Source organism: Callithrix jacchus, chromosome 13 (assembly GCF_049354715.1).
Source record: "Callithrix jacchus isolate 240 chromosome 13, calJac240_pri, whole genome shotgun sequence".
NCBI classification, from domain to species: Eukaryota; Metazoa; Chordata; class Mammalia; order Primates; family Cebidae; genus Callithrix; species Callithrix jacchus.
In genome coordinates this window covers 13,674,238-13,693,241 of record NC_133514.1, presented here as the reverse complement: position 1 = coordinate 13,693,241, position 19,004 = coordinate 13,674,238, and the positions used below count along the sequence as shown (strand labels likewise).

The window sequence follows — 19,004 nt, the reverse complement described above, 5'->3', positions numbered from 1 at the left end:
CCGACAACCCTAGTAGTATCAGGGTACACACTACCATTGTCACCATTTACAGATAAATCACCTGAATCTCAGAGAGTCTGAACGATTTGTCTAAGACAACTGTCCTTAAAATATGATCCCTGAAACTCTCCTATGGGAGAGCCAAACTATTTTTACAATAATACTAAGATGTTATTTGCCTTGTTTACCACGTTGACACTCGTACTAAAGGTATAAAAGCAAAGGTGGGTAGAACCACTTGCACCTTGGCATGAACCAGAGCAGTGGCGCCAAACTACCTTCAAAGCTCTTGTCTTTTTCGCCATCATGAACTTGCGGGGCTTGTAAAAAGCCAGTTTGACTTAAAAATATTCTTAATGTAACAGTATGTTATTAATTGTATTAATTATTGACACCTAAGTAGATGTCATTTTATTGTTCAGTGGGACAAAATGGGAAACACACGTGAAGCACTTCTGCTGCCTCAAAGAAGAGCATTTCCGTAAGTGTTTGCGTTTCAGGCTGACCTTGACACTTTTTGTGGGACATCCTTTTTATTTGAAATAATTACTGACAAACTATGGTTCATCATATGCAGTTATACGGCAAACGTTTTCCCAGAAATGAAGAAAATGAATCTATTTCTTCAAAGAAAACACCTGACAATATTTGTTGTCAATGATAAGATGAGCGTTTGTGAGGGGAATGGAATTTTGTAAAACTTATATTTTTCACTATGAGCTTGCCAGCTTTTCAATACTTCAAGACTCTCCTGATGACATTGGTGAAGACACTGATAAAATGATTTCATGGTATTGTACAATAAAATGCATCAACATTTGGAATATCTGCTGAACTCACTGAATAAATATTTTCAAGATAAGCAATACCTGATACCACAAAATCATATATTAGTAAAAGTATCCATTCAAAGTACAAAATCAACCAATGCATTTTAATGTAATAGGATTTGAAGAATGTTCACTGATATGCTTTCAGATCCCACATTGCAATTAACTTTTTTTTTTTTTTTTTTTTTTGAGACGGAGTTTTGCTCTTGTTACCCAGGCTGGAGTGCAATGGCGTGATCTCAGCTCACCGCAACCTCTGCCTCCTGGGTTCAGGCAATTCTCCTGCCTCAGCCTCCTGAGTAGCTGGGATTACAGGCACGCGCCACCATGCCCAGCTAATTTTTTGTATTTTTAGTAGAGACGGGGTTTCACCATGTTGACCAGGATGGTCTCGATCTCCTGACCTCGTGATCCACCCGCCTCGTCCTCCCAATGTGCTGGGATTACAGGTTTGAGCCACCGTGCTTGGCCACAATTAACTTTTAAGAAATTGCCATCTGCCTTTGTAGAATCAAAAAATATCCCAAGATTACCTGAAAACCCTATTAAAATACTTCCTGTATTCCAACTGCAGATCTGTGTGAGACTGAGTTTTTCTCAAGTACATCAACCAACACAACACACTGTAACAGAGTGGATGTAGAAACTGACATGAGAGTCCAACTGTATTCTATTAAGCCAGGGAGTAAAGAAATTTGCAAAAGTGGAAAACAGTGTTACTCTTCTCAGTACATTTATTTATTTATTGGGAAAATAGCTTTTTACATAACAATGTGTTATTTTTAATAACACATTTAGCGTTACTTCTAAAAAAGTAAATAATCACTTACATTTTCTCCTATTTAATTTTGAATACCGTCAATATCAACAGCTATAACCCACACAAACAAACGCTCCTTAGGGTCCTTTAAAAGTGAAGGGTGCTGAGATGAAAACATCTAGGAAGTGCTGGTTTTGAATGACACATCTGAGCAGTGCTGAAGCCGGGTCTGTGTTCCTCTGGCTGCCAAACCCATTTTGCTTCCATGACACAATGTTGCCTCCTTCCCCAAAGTCTCATCAGCATTAAAACGAAAAACAGAATTGGGTCCCTAAAAGCTTTATTTTGCAATGTTTTCCATAATACTTAAGTTTTTCAACGTTTAGATATTTTTCTTCATTGAAAGATGAATTTCTTTTTATGGCTTATTTTATATCTTACAATGTTGTTTTCTAAAATATTTAAGTTTTTTGATGTTTAGATTTTTTTTATTTTTTATTTTTGAGATGTAGTCTGGCTCTGTCGCTCAGGTTGAAGTGCAGTGGCACGATCCTGGCTCACTGCAACCTTCGCCTCCCAGGTTCAAGCGAGTCTCCTGCCTCAGCCTACCGAGTAGTTAGGGCTACAGAGGCGTGCCACCACACCCATTTTTAGTAGAGACGGGGTTTCACCGTGTTAGCCAGGATGGTCTCAATCTCCTGGCCTCATAATTTGCCCAACTCAGCTTCCGAAAGTACTCGAATTACAGGCATGAACCACTGCGCCCAGCCTGATGTTTGATATTTTTGAGGAAGCAAAAGTTTTTTGTCCTAATACTTTAGAACTCCATTAGGTATTGAAGATGACTATTTTTTGGCTATAAAATAAAATGCAGTAAACATACTAGTTTTATATTGCATACAAAGTCCAAATAGTTGGGAAATGTCCTCTATTAGATTTTACAAAACAGAAAAAATTCTGAGCCAGGCACGATGTCTTATGCCTGTAATCCCAGTGCTTTGAGAGACTAAGGTAGGAGAACCACTTGAGGCCAGGAGTTTGAGACCAGTGTGGGCAACAGAGCAAGACACCATCTCCACAAACAATTAAAAAATTACCCAGGTGTGGTGGCCTGTACCCGTAGTCCCAACTACTCTGGAGGCTGAGGCTGGAGGATCACTTGAGCCCAGGAGTTCGAGGCTGCAGTGAGCTATGACGGTGCCACTGCACTCCAGCCTAGGCCACAGAGGTAGACCCTGCCTCTTAAGAACAAAAACGTATGGCCAGGCACAGTGACTCAAGCCTGTAATCCCAGCACTTTGGGAGGCTGAGGTGGGCAGATCACTGGTGGTCAGGAGGTCAAGACTAGCCTGGCAAACATGGTGAAATCCCATTTCTACTAAAAATACAAAAAATTAGCTGGTGTGGTGGTGGGCACCTGTAATCCCAGCTACTCGGGAGGCTGAGGCAGGAGAATTGCTTGAACTCGGGAGGTGGAGGTTGCAGTGAGCCAAGATCACACCATTGCACTTCAGCCTGGGTAACAGAGTGAGACTCCAACTCAAAAAAAAAAACAAAGAACAAAAAAAAAGTAATTCTGATTCTCTGGCTCTGAGCTGATTTTTCATCCGTTGGGACTAAGCCCTGGGAATTACACTGACGTTCTGGGGGGGCCAGCCTTGCGGGGGGATGCCCTTAGGAGGAACTCTTGCATGCCCTTCCTCAGCCGGGCATTCTCCGCGGCCTCCCTCAGGCTTCTGTGCAGCTTCTCCATCTCCTTGTATTCACTCCCGACATCTACAGGAGAGCAGAAAGTGCACATCAGGACTTGACGTCCTTTGCAGAAACATCTCCAGAAAGCAAATCCCCCAACAATCCCGTCACTTGTCCCAGAATATGAGATCTGGAGTGGCGCTTACAGATCAGACATCAAAGCAGGTACTCCTCCTCTTACCAGAATGCTGTCTCAGCATGGGAGTCACCCTCAAAAGAAACACAAAACTACCCATAAGAAAACCCTGAGAAGTCACTGGGTCTGGATTAAGCCTTCACAGGCATGTAATAAATACACAAAGCACATTGCACAATAACACCTCCCCTAAGTCTCCTCCAGGTGGCTCCCCCTCTTACCCACCCATCCCTGTCCTCCCAGCACAACCATTCTCAGTGAATGTTCTCTCTTTGGCATCAGGGTTTCATCCCACAATCTGCAATCAAATTATGTTCTCACAATGGTTAGTTTTGTATCAACTCATCTAGGTCACAGGGCCCAGACACTGGGTTAAACGAGAGTCTGGATGCCTCTAGGAGGGTTTTTAGATGAGATTGACATTTAACTCAGTGGACCTCAAGTAAAGCAGATGGCCCTCTCCAGTGTGGATGGACATCAACCAGCCAGCTGAAGGCATGCATGCAGCCAAAGGCCAGCCTCCCCCAAGGAGGAAGGGATTCTCCAGTGACAGCCTGAGGCCTTCGTCTACAACATCGGCTCTTCCTGGATCTGCAGGGATGTCCTCTGGACTCTAACCGCCACTCTTTCTGGAGTCTCCATCCTGCTGGCCTCCCTGCATCAGACTGTGGGCTCACCAAACCTCCACCATCGTGTGAGCCAATTTCTTAAGATAAATCTCTTCCTCTGTCTATCCACACATGCTACTGGTTCTGTTTATCTGGAGGATGAGCCTGATGTGGTCCCCTTTAATGGGACACTTCAGACTGAGCGCCAGATGCCTTTCCAAACCCCCCTGGCTTTCTGTGCCCCAGAGTGTGACTCAGGCTGGTTGGCCCTGAGCCTGGCCAGGGATGGGACTCATGAACAGGAGGGGAGTTAGCATTCTGAGTCTTTTTGTCCTGTCTCATACCTGGAAGGCCTCCCTTCTCTCTGCTGCCTCTGAAATCAACCTAACCTTCGAGGCTTCCCCTCGGACCCAGCTTCAGTGAAGCTTCCCACGTCCCAGCCCTGAATAACCACTGTCTCCTGAACTTCAAGAATGACGATCTGAAGTCTGAGTGGGTGCCCTCCTTCGGGGCCTTGCTTAAGCGTCCCATTCCCAGGGAGATCTCCCTTGACCACCCTGTCCCCTACCCCAGCATCCCTTCTCCTGTGACTCTGCTTCACTTCCCTGCCACATATTTCACTTACTAGTTTTCTTACTGCCTGCCTTCCTCCCACTGGGCTGTGAGCTCCATGAAGGCAGGGGCTCTTGCCTGTATTGGTCACCACTGTGTCCTCAGCACCCAGGAGGTGACAGAATCGCTCGCTGAGTGAATGCAAACTCCCCAGTCTCAAAATGCACATTCTTACACATCTTGTCTTACCAACCAGGTAAGGCCCTATCAACAGGGACTGCCTTTTAGATTTCTTTATGACCTGGGCACCTGCCACAGCCACCCTGATGGGAGGTACATTCTTTGTCGATGATGAAGAGAAGGAAATAGGCTTAAATTACAGCAGGTGCAATTGACATGAAACTGAGGGAAACACGATCTGTCTGTGAGACCTGGTCAAGAGCTCTGGCAAGCAGGAGTTCTTTAAAGGCACACAGTGGAATGACTACCATCTTAAAACTTAGATTCCTTTAAAGGCCTTGAAAGAAGGTCGTGAGAATCCAATACATTATAGTGTGAGGGTGTTGAATCTCCTCCCCTGGAGTTCATTAGGTGAAGGTAAGAGGTCCATCTAACCAGCCATAAATGGGGCAGAAAGATTCCCAGAGAGATGGAGAAGTGCAGAATGATGTTTAGAAGCAGCAATTGCGGCTTTGACTTTGGGAATAGCTCTGTCTACGTTCACCCTGGCAAACTCAGCAGCATCAAATCTATTCATTTCAGCAGGCAACTATAGATGTGGAATAAAGGATAAAAGGCACAGCTGGGTGCAGCGGCTCATGCCTGTAATCCCAGCACTTTGGGAGGCAGAGATGGGCAGATCACCCAAGGTTAGGAGTTCGAGACCAGCCTGACTAACATAGAGAAACCCTTTCTCTACTAAAAATACAAAATTAGCTGGGCATGGTGGCGCATGTCTGTAATCCCAGCTACTCGGGGAGGCTAAGGCAGGGGAATTGCTTGAACACAAGAGACGGAGGTTGTGGTGAGCTGAGATAGCGCCATTGCACTCTAGCCTGGCCAACAAGAGCCAAACTCTGTCTCAAAAAATTATACATATATAAAAGTCACAAAATATACAGGGGCAGAGCAAGTTTCCTCCCCTCCCCTCCAGCCTTCCAGTTCCCCTCCTTAGAGGCAACCAGTACTACCAGTGTTCTGTGTATCCCATGCAGCTTTTTATGCACATACAAACATATACATACGTATTTCCTTCTTTCCCCTCTGACAAATGGGAACATACCATACACATTTACTCACTTTGTAATATATTTTAGAGATCATTTCACACCATTACTTATAAAGCTGCTTTATTTTTCTAACAGTTGCTTAGCCTTCCGCTGGTTGTGTCTCTAATTTAATTTAAGCAGTGCTTTACTTACAGATATTTGAGTTGTCCCAATTTTGGACGTTAGAAACAATGCTACTCTGAATAATGGTGTCTACATGCCATTCTCCCCACATGTGAGGATATCTGTATGGCAGTCTTAGAAGTAGGATGGCTGCACCAAATGACATGTGCATTTTAAATTTGGCTAGAAATTACCCAGTTGCTTTTTGTACCAGTTTACACTCTCCAGTTTATACCGGGGGCCTGGTGGAGCCCACGGCCTGAAAGCGACACGGCTGCCTACCCCAAGGTCCACAGCTGGTGCTGCATCCCCAGGCCCCAGTTGGCTTAAGAGAAGCCTTTCTCCACCATTGCCAGACAATGGAGATTTTCATAAGCAGGCATCAATTTCAAAGAAAGGCTTTATGGAGTCAGCAGGGCAGAGCTGTGGATTTAAATTAGCGGCTTTCCAGTTACAGGGCCTTCGACACATTTCCTAATGTGAGTCTCTATTTCTGCATCTGCAAAATGGAGCAATAACATCTATCCCGGGGAACTAATGTGAGAATTCAGTGAGACCATGAGCACAAGCCCGAGTATAATGCTTGCTCTCAGATGGGTGCTCAGCAAAGAGTGAGGCTGTCGTTTTCATCATCATCATCATCATCATCATCTCCACTCCTGGGCCTGATCATTCTTCCTAACCTAGTACCTTTAAATTCAGGAAGAAGCTGCCACAGCCAGGGCCATCTGCACAATCAGCCTGCATGCAAAGCTTTGGCATACTTACCTGCAAGCTCCTTGTAGAGGCCATCCCCGTGGGACGAGGCGAGGGCCAGCATGGTGGCAATGCTGCCCTTCACTTTCTCCACGATCCCAGCCTACATGACAAGAACATTCATTCTGTTAGGACGGTGCAGCCCAAGGGAAAGTGGATCTTATCAAAGGGACCCCACACAGTCCCCCAGCCACAGAAGGTACAGACTTTCGAGGACACCGAATGGCCCAGGAAGCAGCAAGACAACGTTTCTGTGGGTTCCTACCACCTGTACAGCATCGGCCTCCCCGCCTACAGACTCGTGCGGGGCTGAAGCTCTGGTGTCAGCTGATCAAATCAGAAGCTAATGGGGAAGCACAGAGGCATGGGGGAGAGAGGAGGGGCCATCACAGAGATGGAAAAAGAGGTAATGAGGTGGCCATTCTCCCACTGTCCTCTCCTCTATGCATCTGCTCACTGGGGAAATGTTTGCTGGACACCTGCTCTGTGCCCTCACCTTACGGTACATGTCTGATTCTTCCCAACTGCCTGAGAGGTGTCTTCTTGCTACTGCTAGTCCTTTTATCAACTGAAACCCCTTTCTTCCCTCTTCTGTTTCTTGCCTCCCTTTGAAAAAATGTCAGGCTCCTTCCTCTAGCCTGGCAGAGTCTAATTTGGAAGATGGATCTCCCGGGCTTTTTTGTTAACATTCTAGATTCCAGCATCTCAGCTCTAGCTGTGGGCCTGGAACTTGTAACTCAAGACCTCTAGGTTTCCACCTCCTCATCTCTAAGATCAGGGAATGAGAAATTCACAGCTTTTAAACCAGGAGAGGCAGTCACCTCACTCTATAGTGAGCAGCAAGCCACATTACAGATCAGTATATCAGAGACTAATCTGTATATTCAATGAAATGGTATTCTATTATTTAACTTATAGGACTATTGCAAAGAGGTAATTTTTTTAAAAACAGTAACTCTTCAGACATTACATATAAAAATAAATTTCATCTATTGTATAGAACTAAAATATCTTAAACAATAACTAAAGTGAACTGGCATTCTGTTTTTTTTTTTTTTGAGATGGAGTCTGAGTCTTGCTCTGTCACCCAGCTGGAGTGCAATGGTGTGATCTCAGCTCACTGCAACTTCTGGCTCCCTAATTCAAGTGATTCTCCTGCCTCAGCCTCCTGAGTAGCTGGGATTACAGGCACATGCCACTACACCCGGTTAATTTTCGTATTTTTAGTAGAGACGAGGTTTCACCATGTTGGCCAGGATGTTCTCAATCTCCTGACCTTGTGATCCACCTGCCTCAGCCTCCCAAAGTGCTGGGATTACAGGCATGAGCCACAACGCCTAGCCAACTAGCATTCTTAAAACAAAACAAAAAAGATCACTCTGTGATCTCACCCAGTTTTAACTTCCTACGTTTCTGTAATTTAAGATACATCTGTAATTTAAATTCTATAATTTAAGATACACATTTTTTTTAGTGACATACACACTTTTTTTCAGTGCCATTGTTTCCCAGGAGTCTTAAGATCCAGTATGTATGTATTCAATGGGGAAACGGGAGCCGGCTATGTGGAGTTCAGCCAATTTCTTGCCCATGAATTTGTAGACTGTGATAACATGTGAAGGATTGAAACTGAACTGCTGCTGGTAACAAGATGCCTCTTAGCCTACTCCAAGGGGAAAGGCATGCTTTGAATTGTAAAGAAAGATATTTTCCAAAGCTGCAGTCCTGGTAGAGGAGAGGCAATTGGGCAGAAACAGGTTGGAGATGATTCGAGAAGGCTGGTTCTGAGGTGGACTGAGATAACAATGGGCCAGCTTCCTTGAGGGCCTGGAGACAGGATCAGCCAGCCTGGGTTGAGGCAGAAAATACGGAGCCTCAGATGGCCACGGAGGGAGCCACAGTGGCATGGACTCCAAGATCTCTACTATTTAGGGGAAAGGGAGTGGCAAGCAATGAGGCCCAGAGCAGAGGTAAGGTGGTCCTAGTAGGCTTGGCAGAAGCATTTAGGTCCAAGGAAACCATCGGAAACTGTCTTCTAGGGTAGATAAAACTAAAGCTGAATGTGTGCTGGGTACTGTCACTGGCCTTGAGTACGGTATTGCTATTTACTTATCGACATTTTGCATAGACAAGACATTTCCCTCTTTAAACAATCTGTTTTGAGATCATGCTGCTGTTGGACCTGCTGGAGCCAGGCTCCCTGGTCCCGAATCCCGGCCATGCATCTCCCTGGCTGTGTGGCTGGTCGACACACCTCTCGCTGCTGGAATTTTCTTCTCTATAAAATGGGAACAATGCTAGTACCTGCCTCACAGACTTGCCGGGGATTAAACAAGCCAATGTCTGTAAATGCTGAGCACATGTCTAGCTACCACCGTCGCTGTGCCACTGGTGACTTAGGAGAGAGGAGGACGCAGGAGAGTGAGTGCTGGCAGAGCCGCAGCTCTCAAGTCGAAGCCCCAGAAAGTATCCATTCCATGTGGGTCCAAATGCCTACTACGTCTTCTATCTTCTGCGGCCGCTTCCCCTTCTCCCCCAGGGCCTCTCAGGGTCTAGGATCTGGGCTGTGGGCATAGAGTACCTTCAGCTGCTGAAACTGGTGCTGCATCCTTTCCTGGGCCCTTTCAAACATGCCCTCGGCCACCTGCCGGTCCACTCCTCTTCTGATGACATCTTTCATCCGTTCACACGCTTTTTTCCCCGTGATCTGAGCTGCCTCTGGCAAAAGTGATAGCCACAGTCACACCATGACTAGGACCTGCTTAGAAGTCTTTGGCATCATGGCCAGGCACGGTGGCTCACACCTGTAATCCCAGCACTTTGGGAGGCTGAGGCAGGCGGATGACCAGAGGTCAGGAGTTCGAGACCAGCCTGACCAACATGGTGAAACCCCATCTCTACTAAAAATACAAAAATCAGCTGGGCGTGGCACACACACCCATAATCTCAGCTACTTGGGAGGCTGAGGCATGAAAAATCACTTGAACTCGGGAGGCGGAGGTTGGAGTGAGCTGAGACTGCTGCCACTGCACTCCAGCCTGGGCGACAGAGCGAGGAAGACACCATCTCGAAAAAAGAAAAAAGAAAGAAATCTTTAGTATTAGAAAGAAAAACAAGCAAGCCAAGTAAACAAACAAACAACAACAAAGTATACACACACACACAAACACACATACACACACACATTGATATAAAAACATTTTCAATATTTAGATAATAACCAGCATTCAGAAAACCTAATGACTGAATTAGGCTGAAGCTTGCAAAATCCCTCCCTACCCCTCAAACAATGGAGCCACCAAAACAGGAAGAGTCTAAAAATGAGTTCACAGGTGAGTCCAAGTATTTGCAAATACTTGGAAACAAGAATAAGAGCTGGATGCTGCGTTCTACAGCTAAATCAGCTGGGATGTTGTAGGGTAAAAAGCAGGGTGTCCGGACCAAGGGTGGACAGAAAGAGCTGGAAAACACAGAGAAGGGTCTCCACACCTGCAGCCAAGTGGTTGCGATATGTGGACTGAGAGTACTGCAAAGACTTAGGGTGCCAGCTGGGCACAGTGGCTCACGCCTGTAATCCCAGCACTTTGGGAGGCCGAGGAGAGTGGATCACAAGGTCAGGAGTTCGAGACCAGCCTGGCCAGTATGGTGAAACCCCGTCTCTACTAAAAATACAAAAAATTATCCAGGCGTGGTGGTGCATGCCTGTAATCTCAGCTACTCAGCAGGCTGAGGCAGGAGAATCGCTTGGACACAGGAGGCGGAGGTTGCAGTGAGTGAGCCGAGATCACACCACTGAACTCCAACCTGGGAGACAGAATAAGACTTGATCTCAAAAAAAAAGACTTAGGGTGCAAGGAGACAAGGGGTTTGAGGGAGCCGCACAAAAGGATGCGAAAGGCGCTGACAGAAAGTCCCAGAACAGGCAGAAACGCTGCTCCCTGCTGCCCGCACCTTCATAACAGAGCTTCAGGTCACTCTGGATAGAGGCAGTGAGGGACTCATAGATCCTCCTCTTCCTTCTGAGGATGTGGTCCTCCAGGACCCCAAGGATGGCACTTATCTAGGAAGACATAGCAACAGAGGCCACTGGTGGCAATTCCTTCAACGGAAGCAGGTCAGGTGTCCCAGTGCCTGGCCACATTCCCTCCTGCTTATACAATGCCTGGCTATTTGCCTGTCATCTCTACAACTAGCTGAGAGCTACTCACAGGCAGGAGCTTTGTTCTAGGCATCTCTGTAACCCAAGCGCTTCCCATGGCACCCACAAACTACGCTGTAAGTATTTCCTGAGTTGAACTCAGGCACGGGCAAGGTCCTGGAATGGTCCCTCTCTGGGGGGCAGAGGAGATACAAGCTCTTTCCCTAGCACCGCCATGTAATTTGGGCTGGCACTGGAAGAAAGCGAGTCACAGACAAGAGTCTTGAGGCCTCAAAACTAAAAACTGACCTAAAATTCAACAACAACAAAAATGACTGACTTCTTTAAGCTTCACTGCTTTGGAGGCTACTTTGTAACTGGTGAAAACGGTAGGTTCGTGAACATGTTTCCAGTTGATGCAAAGTTTCATACAACTAAAAGCTTCTTTAAAGATTCTTCCTGGAAACTGAGCAAACCTTGGAAACTGAGCCAACTTTACAAACTCGGTGCGCGCTCTCGGTTGCTTCACAGTGGAACAAAGATCTCAAACCTCCTCCAAGGCAGTCTTAGGCCCACTGCTCTCCCCACATCCCATTGCGTTCTGTATTTCACAGCACCTCCTAGAGGCCCTCCCAGACCCCAGACACTCCAGGGAACAAGGAGGAACCCACCGGCAACCTACAAAACCGGCCTGGGAAGAAAGCCACTCCCAACCTCACTGCGCTCCTCACTGTATAAGGAACTTACCTCTTGGATCAGGAAAGTTTTTTTGCAGCTGTCATATTTCCAGCCACTTCTTATCCCAATTTCCATCATTTTCTCCTGCAGGGAGCACTTAAAAGCATCAAGGTGAGGCATCAGAGCCAAACCAGTGGGCTTCTCCATCCTACAGAAGAAAGTGACAAAGAAGCTTACGAGAATGGTGGCTGCTGTGAGACTGAAACAGACATGAAACTAGCTGTGTCCTTCTGTTCGTTTAAGAGAAGGAGGATGAGATCCAGCAATTATCAAATCCCTATAACGTGCCAGACACTGTGCTGTGCCAGGCCTTTGACATAAAAGCCTATGCAGTTCGTGAGATAATGCCCATTTAACAGGTGAGAAAACTGAGGTTCAGAGAGAATTTGCTGACGTGTCCAAAGTCAGAGAGTTAGTAAGAGGCAGAGCCAGGCTTGGAATACTGCTTTAACTGGAGAACTCACAGTCTTTCCACGGTCAACATGTGTCCATTGAAAGGGTAGAACTTGAACTCTCATACCTAAAAGTTGGGTAAGATCTGAGGAAATGGAAAGAAGAAGTTATTTCCCACGGGACAACGTGGGAAGCACTGTGGTTTCTGAACATCCCAGAAACAGGAAGTGAGAGGCTGCAGAGGAGAGAGCACAAGCTTTAAATCCCAGCTCACTGCTCATGAGTTGGGTGCCACTGGGAAAGCTCCACAATTTTCTGAACCTCAGTTTGTTCAGATGTAAAAAGACAGAAGCCACTGCTTGGAGTTACTGGGAACATCTGAGGAGCTAATGCATGCCAAGTGCTTAGCACTGGTGCCCGGGGCATGTAGCTACTCTCTGTGCCACCTGCTGGGTGGGCTACAGCAGAGGGCTGCTACCAGGCTGGGGCGTAGGCAGAGGTTGGAAAGGCAAGCTGGAGGCAGGTGGAATGTCTTGAATGCATTCTAAGGAATTTGAAGTTTAGCCCGCAGAATTGTAAACAGAGCGGGGGTACAATTGGTGGAATGACATAAACCAAGACGTGCTCAAAGAAAGGTGGAGCAAGGCCCAGCACGGTGGCTCACACCTGTAATCCCAGCACTTCGGCAGGCTGAGGCGGTCGGATCACGAGGTTAGGAGTTCTAGACCATCCTGGCCAGCATGGTAAAACCCCGTTTCTACTGAAAATACAAAAATTAGCCTGGTATTGTGGCAGGCACCTGGAATCCCAGCTACTCAGGAGGCTGAGGTAGGAGAATCGCTTGACCTGGGAGGCAGAGGTTGCAGTGAGCCGAGATTGCGCCACTGTACTCCAGCCTGGGCAACAGGAGACTCCATCTCAGAAACAAAAGAAAAAAAAAAAAAAAAAAAGAAAGGTGGGGCAGGGATGGGGGCTCTGAGTAAGACACAAGCAAAGGCTGGAGAATGGTTCAAGCAGCCACCAGCTGGCAACCATGTGAAATGCCAGCAGGAAGGACAGAGAGGTCAAGGAAGGAGGGAAGGAGGGATCACCAAGGAGGTATACTCCCCAAACCCATGTCATGTACGTGAATGGGCAGCGTCAGAAACAGACAGTGTCTTCAGTGCATTCAGGGAACGCTCTGAGGTTGGGTGCGGTAGCTCATGCCAGTAATCTCAGCACTTTGGGAGGCTGAGGGGGGATGATCACTTAAGGCCAGGGTTTCAAGACTAGCCTGGTCAACATAGCAAGACCCTATCTCTATAAAAAATATGTACATATTTGTTAAAAGCTAGACAGGCATAATGGCATATTCCTGTGGTCCCAGCTACTTAGAAGGCTGAGGCAGGAGCCCTGTCTGAGCTCAGGAGTTGAGGCTGCAGTGAGCTAGGATTGTGTCATCACACTCCAGTCTGAGCAACAGAGCAAGACCCTGTCTCATTGTTTTAAAAAGGAAAGAAAGAAAGTTCTAAGGGGCATGTATGTTTGCTTAATTCCACTCTCTCCAATCAAAATAGCCTGTCCTCCGCTCAGATCCCTGCTGCATGTGTGAGATATCTGAAAAGCAATGGAAATCATAATATTAGTCTGAAGGCAGCATCTCAGTCTGTGTCCAGGTCATCATGGGAAATTTTTAAGTAAACCAGACCAAGAAGGCTTTTGTGTTTTGCCAAAGACTAAGCTTTCCTCCTCTAGTTACAAGCTACTCTTTAAACTTCCAGATCCAAATTTAAATTCTTAAAGACTCTGGCTCAGCGTTCTTCTGTTTCTTCCTAAAGGGGCAAGATGAAAGATTCTTTACCTAAAAATGCTTCCAAAAACAGGGTCGATCTGGTCATGGATGGGCTGAGCGAGGGCTTCGTTTAGATCAATTCTCGCCGAAGTCCTGGAGGCATAGATGCCATTTTTCAGGCAAACAGCTTTCAGGGTCTGATGAAAACCTTGGTTTCCTTTACTCCTCTAGAAAATCAACAATAAATTAGCAGAGTTAGCAGGTATTAACTAGAAGGTCACTGGATTCGAATTGCATTTCCCTCACCAAAGGTCATTACTAAGAATCACAGCAAAGGGTAGAGACATGCTTTTTAAACAGATGATTAAACTGAACAAGGGGGGACAGTGGCCACCCCTCTAGGTTGTCTGGGGGTCCCTGCCATGAGCTTCCTAAGCGCCCTGGGCTCACTTTGAGCGCGATCCTTCTCAAGCGATTCTCTATGTGTTAATTTACTCATTTGCCCAGCTACTGCCATCAGCTCATTGAGAGCAGGCACAGTGTCTCCTCCATCTTTATATCCCCCACATCTGGCAACAACCTAAGTAGTATTTGAGAAATAATTGCTTTTGTTTGTTTGTTTTTTTGTTTTGAGACGGAGTTTTGCTCTTGTTGCCCAGACTGAAGTAAAATGGCACGATCTCGGCTCACCACAACCTCCACCTCCCAGGTTCAAGCAATTCTCCTGCCTCAACCTCCTGAACAGTTGGGATTACAGGCACCCACTACCATGCCTGGCTAATTTTTGTATTTTTAGTAGAGACAGGGTTTCACCATGTTGTCCAGGCTGGTCTCAAACTCTTGACCTTAGGTGATCCACCCACCTCAGCCTCCCAAAGTGCTGGGTTTACAGGCATGAGCCACCATGCCTGGTCAAGAAATATTTGTTAAACAAGCAATTACTGAATAAATGAATGAATGAATGAATGAATGAATGAATGACAGTGTGCTATGACCCAACAGTAAGTATATGTCTTGAATTTTCTAAGGATATTCCTTAGATTTCATAAACTTTTTGTTGAACTTTTAATGAAATACAATTTGATTTGTATGTCTTGGTGATATTTTTTTCCCAAAGAAATAAATACACAAATGACAGGAAAGAAAAATATAAAGCTACAGCTATGAGAGACATTAATCAATTTCAGCCGGATGGCAACCATTTGTAAACTGAATAAAAATGTGTTTGCTAAAATTTTAGTAAAGGGCTCTGTGATTTTTAATCAATGATATGTTTTAAGGGAATGGCCACATAGCATTGTAAATTGGTATAATTCTCTTCTTCTCTGATCTTTTTACTTAGTATTACAACATGAGAATATCCCCAAATCACTGTAAGTATGTTCCAGGCTGGGCACAGTGGCTCACACCTGTAATCCCAGCACTTTGGGAGGCCAAGGCAGGCAGATCATCTGAGGTCGGGAGTTCAAGACCAGCCTGGCCAACATTGAGAAACTCCATCTCTACTAAATATACAAACATTAGCCAGGTGTGGTGGTGCATGCCTGTAATCCCAGCTACTCAGGTGGCTATGGCAGGAGAATCGCTTGAACCTGGGAGGTAGAGATTGCAGTGAGCTGAGATGGCACCACTGCACTCCAGCCTGAATGACAGATTGAAACTCCATCTCAAAAGAAAGTTCCAAAAACTGCACTCATAACTGTTTAACATAGTATCATATGGAAGAAAAATAATTCATTTTACCTCTCTCTTGTTCTTAAACATTTAGGTTATTTTTGTATGTCAAATAATGGTATGATGTTAGTGTATAAATGTCTTCCCAAATTTCTGATCTCAAAGAAACATCAGCTAGGAGCCCCTTGGCCACGCTGGTAGTCACAGAGGAAGAAGTCATTAGAGGGCTGATGGGAGGGGACAGCTGATGGGGCAAAGTCCTGGAGACGCCCTCCAATGTCTGCCGTTGCTTGTTCTGCTCACGGCAAACTCTCAGCGGGGTGGATGAGAAGCCTCACGCCTTCATCCTCCCAGCTCCACTCATTCCTGCCCCTTGTGTGATCTGGGTTCTTCAGTGATGGATAGAAACAGCTCTGTCCAAGGTCACTTCATTACCTATTGCTATGAAACAAATTACCGAACACAGCCGTGTGGTGGCTTAAAACAGTAAATGCCTGTCATCTCTCTGGGATTCTGTGGGTCAGGATTGGGATGGTCGGGCTGGCCACACTGGCTCAGGTTTCTCCTGAGGTTTGGTCAGGTGTGGCCGGGAGCGTAGTCATCTGAGTGAGGCTGGAGGATCTGCTTCCAAGGATATCCAGTTGCACGCTGGTGCTGGCTCCTGGCCCCAGGCAGGGGCCTTTGCTCTCCATGTGACCTCTGCACACAGAGGCTCAACTTCAGCACACAAAGGCGTCCCCCTGAGAAAGTGACCCAAGCTCCTGTGGCCCTTGATGGCCTAGCCTCAGAAGCCACACACTGTCACCTGTCTAGCATTCTCCTGCTCAGAAATCAGCCCTGATTCAATGTGGGGGGAGATTCCATGAGGGCACAAATACCGGGAGGTGAGGACGCCTGGGGCCACCTTGGTCGCTGCCTAGCACAGTCACCAGTGAAACCCACAAGGTCAAATCCAAAGGCCCTGGTTGTTTTTGTTTTGTTTTCCCCTTTCAGGAGCATGTGATGTTCTCCTTCTTAACAAACTCTTTTTTTTCTAAGAGACAGGGCCTCTCTCTGACACTCAGGCTGGAGTGCAGTGGCACAATCATAGCTCACTGCAGCCTCCAACACCTGGGCTCATGAGATCCTCCTGCCTCAGCCTCCTGAGAAGCTGGGACTACAGGGGCATGCCACCAAGTCCCACTTTTTTTTTTTTTTTTGTTAGAGATAGGGTCTTGATATGCTGCCTGGCTGGTCTTGAACTCCTGGCCTCAAGCAATCCTTCTGCCTCAGCCTCCCAAAGTGCTGGGATTATAGGTATGAGCCACTGCTCTCAGCCTTAACAAACTTTATTGCTCCAGTTTTCTGATTGGAAAATAAGAAGTTAAGCATTACACTAAAAACAAGCATGAAGATAAGAAAATAGGCATTACACAATTTCCTTCTCCCAGTACCTCTCAGGCTTTGCCTTCTCTGGCCCTCCCCTGCCCCTCTTTATTCTTTTGCTTCCTTAACGGGGCCTTTGCATGAGGTGATGTCCTATCACTGTCTTCCCTCCACTCCTCCTCAACCCCATTCACTGGTATATGTGCATCAATTCCATGCAAGTGACAGCCACATCTTCCAGCCCCACCTCTCCAAGCTCCAGTTCCACATTTCCATCATTGCATTAGATATTCCACCTCCATAAAATACTAAATACATGATCTTCAGTAGTGAACATATTGCTTCCCCAACCAAGGGATAAGCTCCTCCCTCTCATGCCTCCTTAGATCTTCCTTAAACTGAGGTGATTTGCTTTCTCTTGGATGCAAATCTTCCCCAAAATGTTGCCACCTTGCTTCCCACAGCCCCCATGTCTGAACCATTGACAATCCTGATTGAGATGTCCTTCAGATTTGCTCTCCCAGCCACCCTCTTCCTTCCTATTCCATCTGCCATAACCTTTGTTGAGACCTTGCTGTGTCTTATCTCAATGAAGCACCTACCGTAAGGAAAATGGCTGCGCTTTAGTCAGGAGTAGGCCGAGGCAGTCTTTCAGAGCAGCATGACTCAGCAGGTTTGGAGTGCCTGTGCACAACCCTGCATATTATGTAACCACTCCACATGAGGCACATTGGATGACCCACATGAGTGCATGCTTGGCTTGGAGGCACTACTGGTGGTTCACGAGGTCAGGAGATCAAGACCATCCTGGCCAACATGGTGAAACCCCATCTCTACTAAAAATACAAAAATTAGCTGGGCATGGTGGTGTGTGCCTGTAATCCCAGCTATTCAGAAAGCTGAGGCAGGAGAATGGCTTGAACCAGGGAACTGGTGGTTGCAGTGAGCTGAGATCACACCACTGCACTCCAGCCTGGTGACAGAGCAACACTCTGTCTCAAACAAAAAAAAGGTATAATTACCCTGCTAATCCTGTACATATGAGAGAGTAAAGCCATCTCAAAACTGTCTACAACTCCTCAAGTACTTTTCCAGCTACCTGCCACTTGCCTACCAACTCCCCTCAGACCTCAGTTAGACCCTGACACCTCCTAACCAGGCTCTCTGCCTAGGTTTTCCCCAAGCATTATGCTTCCCAAAGCATTAGTTCTGATGAAGCTATTTTTCTGCTCAAAACTTCACTATGTTCCAACTCTTCAACCTGGTCTAAAGTCTGCAGCAAGCAGTCAGCATCATTCCCCAAAACCCTGCCCTGTGTACCTACACTGCAGTTAGATGGCACCTCCTGGCTCCCACATGGGCTCTGGACTTCCTCCCCTGGAATGCCTTCCTTGCCCCTCCACTCCTCTGCCCAAAGGCATACCACCATCCTCCAGTGCCAGGCTGCAACAACCTCCTCTCTAGGTTTATCAGACTGTCCTCTAACCTGGCCTGGGATTTCTTGTCCAGCATCCATCCCTCCTTCTCCACTGTGGCCTCCCTAGTCCTTCTGTTGTGGAGGAAATGAGCTCTACTCCTGCCCCCAGGATGGGACACACACACGGGCCTAAGCTATTCAACACAAGGCATTCTCTTTTCTCAGGGATCAGTTCAGAAATAGGCATGTGACCCATGTAGAGCCAAAGAAACACCATGAGAGCTTTGCTGAGCTTTCTAAGAAAGGTTCTCCCGTCTTCTGAATGCGGGCCTGGAAACAGCCGTGCCCCTGCTCCTCTAGGCAGCGATTCTCAACCGGGAGTGATTTTGTCACAACTAAAGAGTGGGGCTGCTACCAGCACCTAGCAGGTGCAGTCCAAGAATGAAACAACCTGCAATTCACAGGTCAGCCCCTCACAACAACTATGATCTGGTCCCAGCTGTCAATCACACTGAGGTTAAAAACCCTCCTCCAGAGCTCATGGTGTTCAGATGTGAGTGCAAAAATAGCTACAGCCATTTTGCCCTCATGAGAGAAGCAGCCTGAGAATGGGGCCTACGGAGGCGCTGGAGTCAGTTCATCCCCCAGACCCTCTCTTCCTGTGGCTCTCAGGCACATGGGCCAATATACTTCCTCATGGCTAAGAGTGGCCTCAGTTAAGGA

General features: G+C 46.6%; 1 protein-coding gene across 1 annotated transcript in view; it reads right to left on the bottom strand.

The window, feature by feature from the left end:
• Positions 1-1,557: 1,557 nt before the first annotated feature.
• Positions 1,558-19,004, bottom strand: part of NUGGC (nuclear GTPase, germinal center associated) — a 57,622-nt gene continuing 40,175 nt past the window's right edge. Inside the window, exons 14-19 of the mRNA XM_035269908.3 lie at positions 13,895-14,052; positions 11,671-11,809; positions 10,737-10,845; positions 9,367-9,503; positions 6,798-6,888; positions 1,558-3,366 (exon numbers count right to left, since the gene is read on the bottom strand). Of these exons, the coding sequence (XP_035125799.1) occupies positions 3,221-3,366; positions 6,798-6,888; positions 9,367-9,503; positions 10,737-10,845; positions 11,671-11,809; positions 13,895-14,052 (780 nt within the window). The 3' untranslated portion in view covers positions 1,558-3,220. The remainder of the gene's footprint in view (positions 3,367-6,797; positions 6,889-9,366; positions 9,504-10,736; positions 10,846-11,670; positions 11,810-13,894; positions 14,053-19,004) is intronic.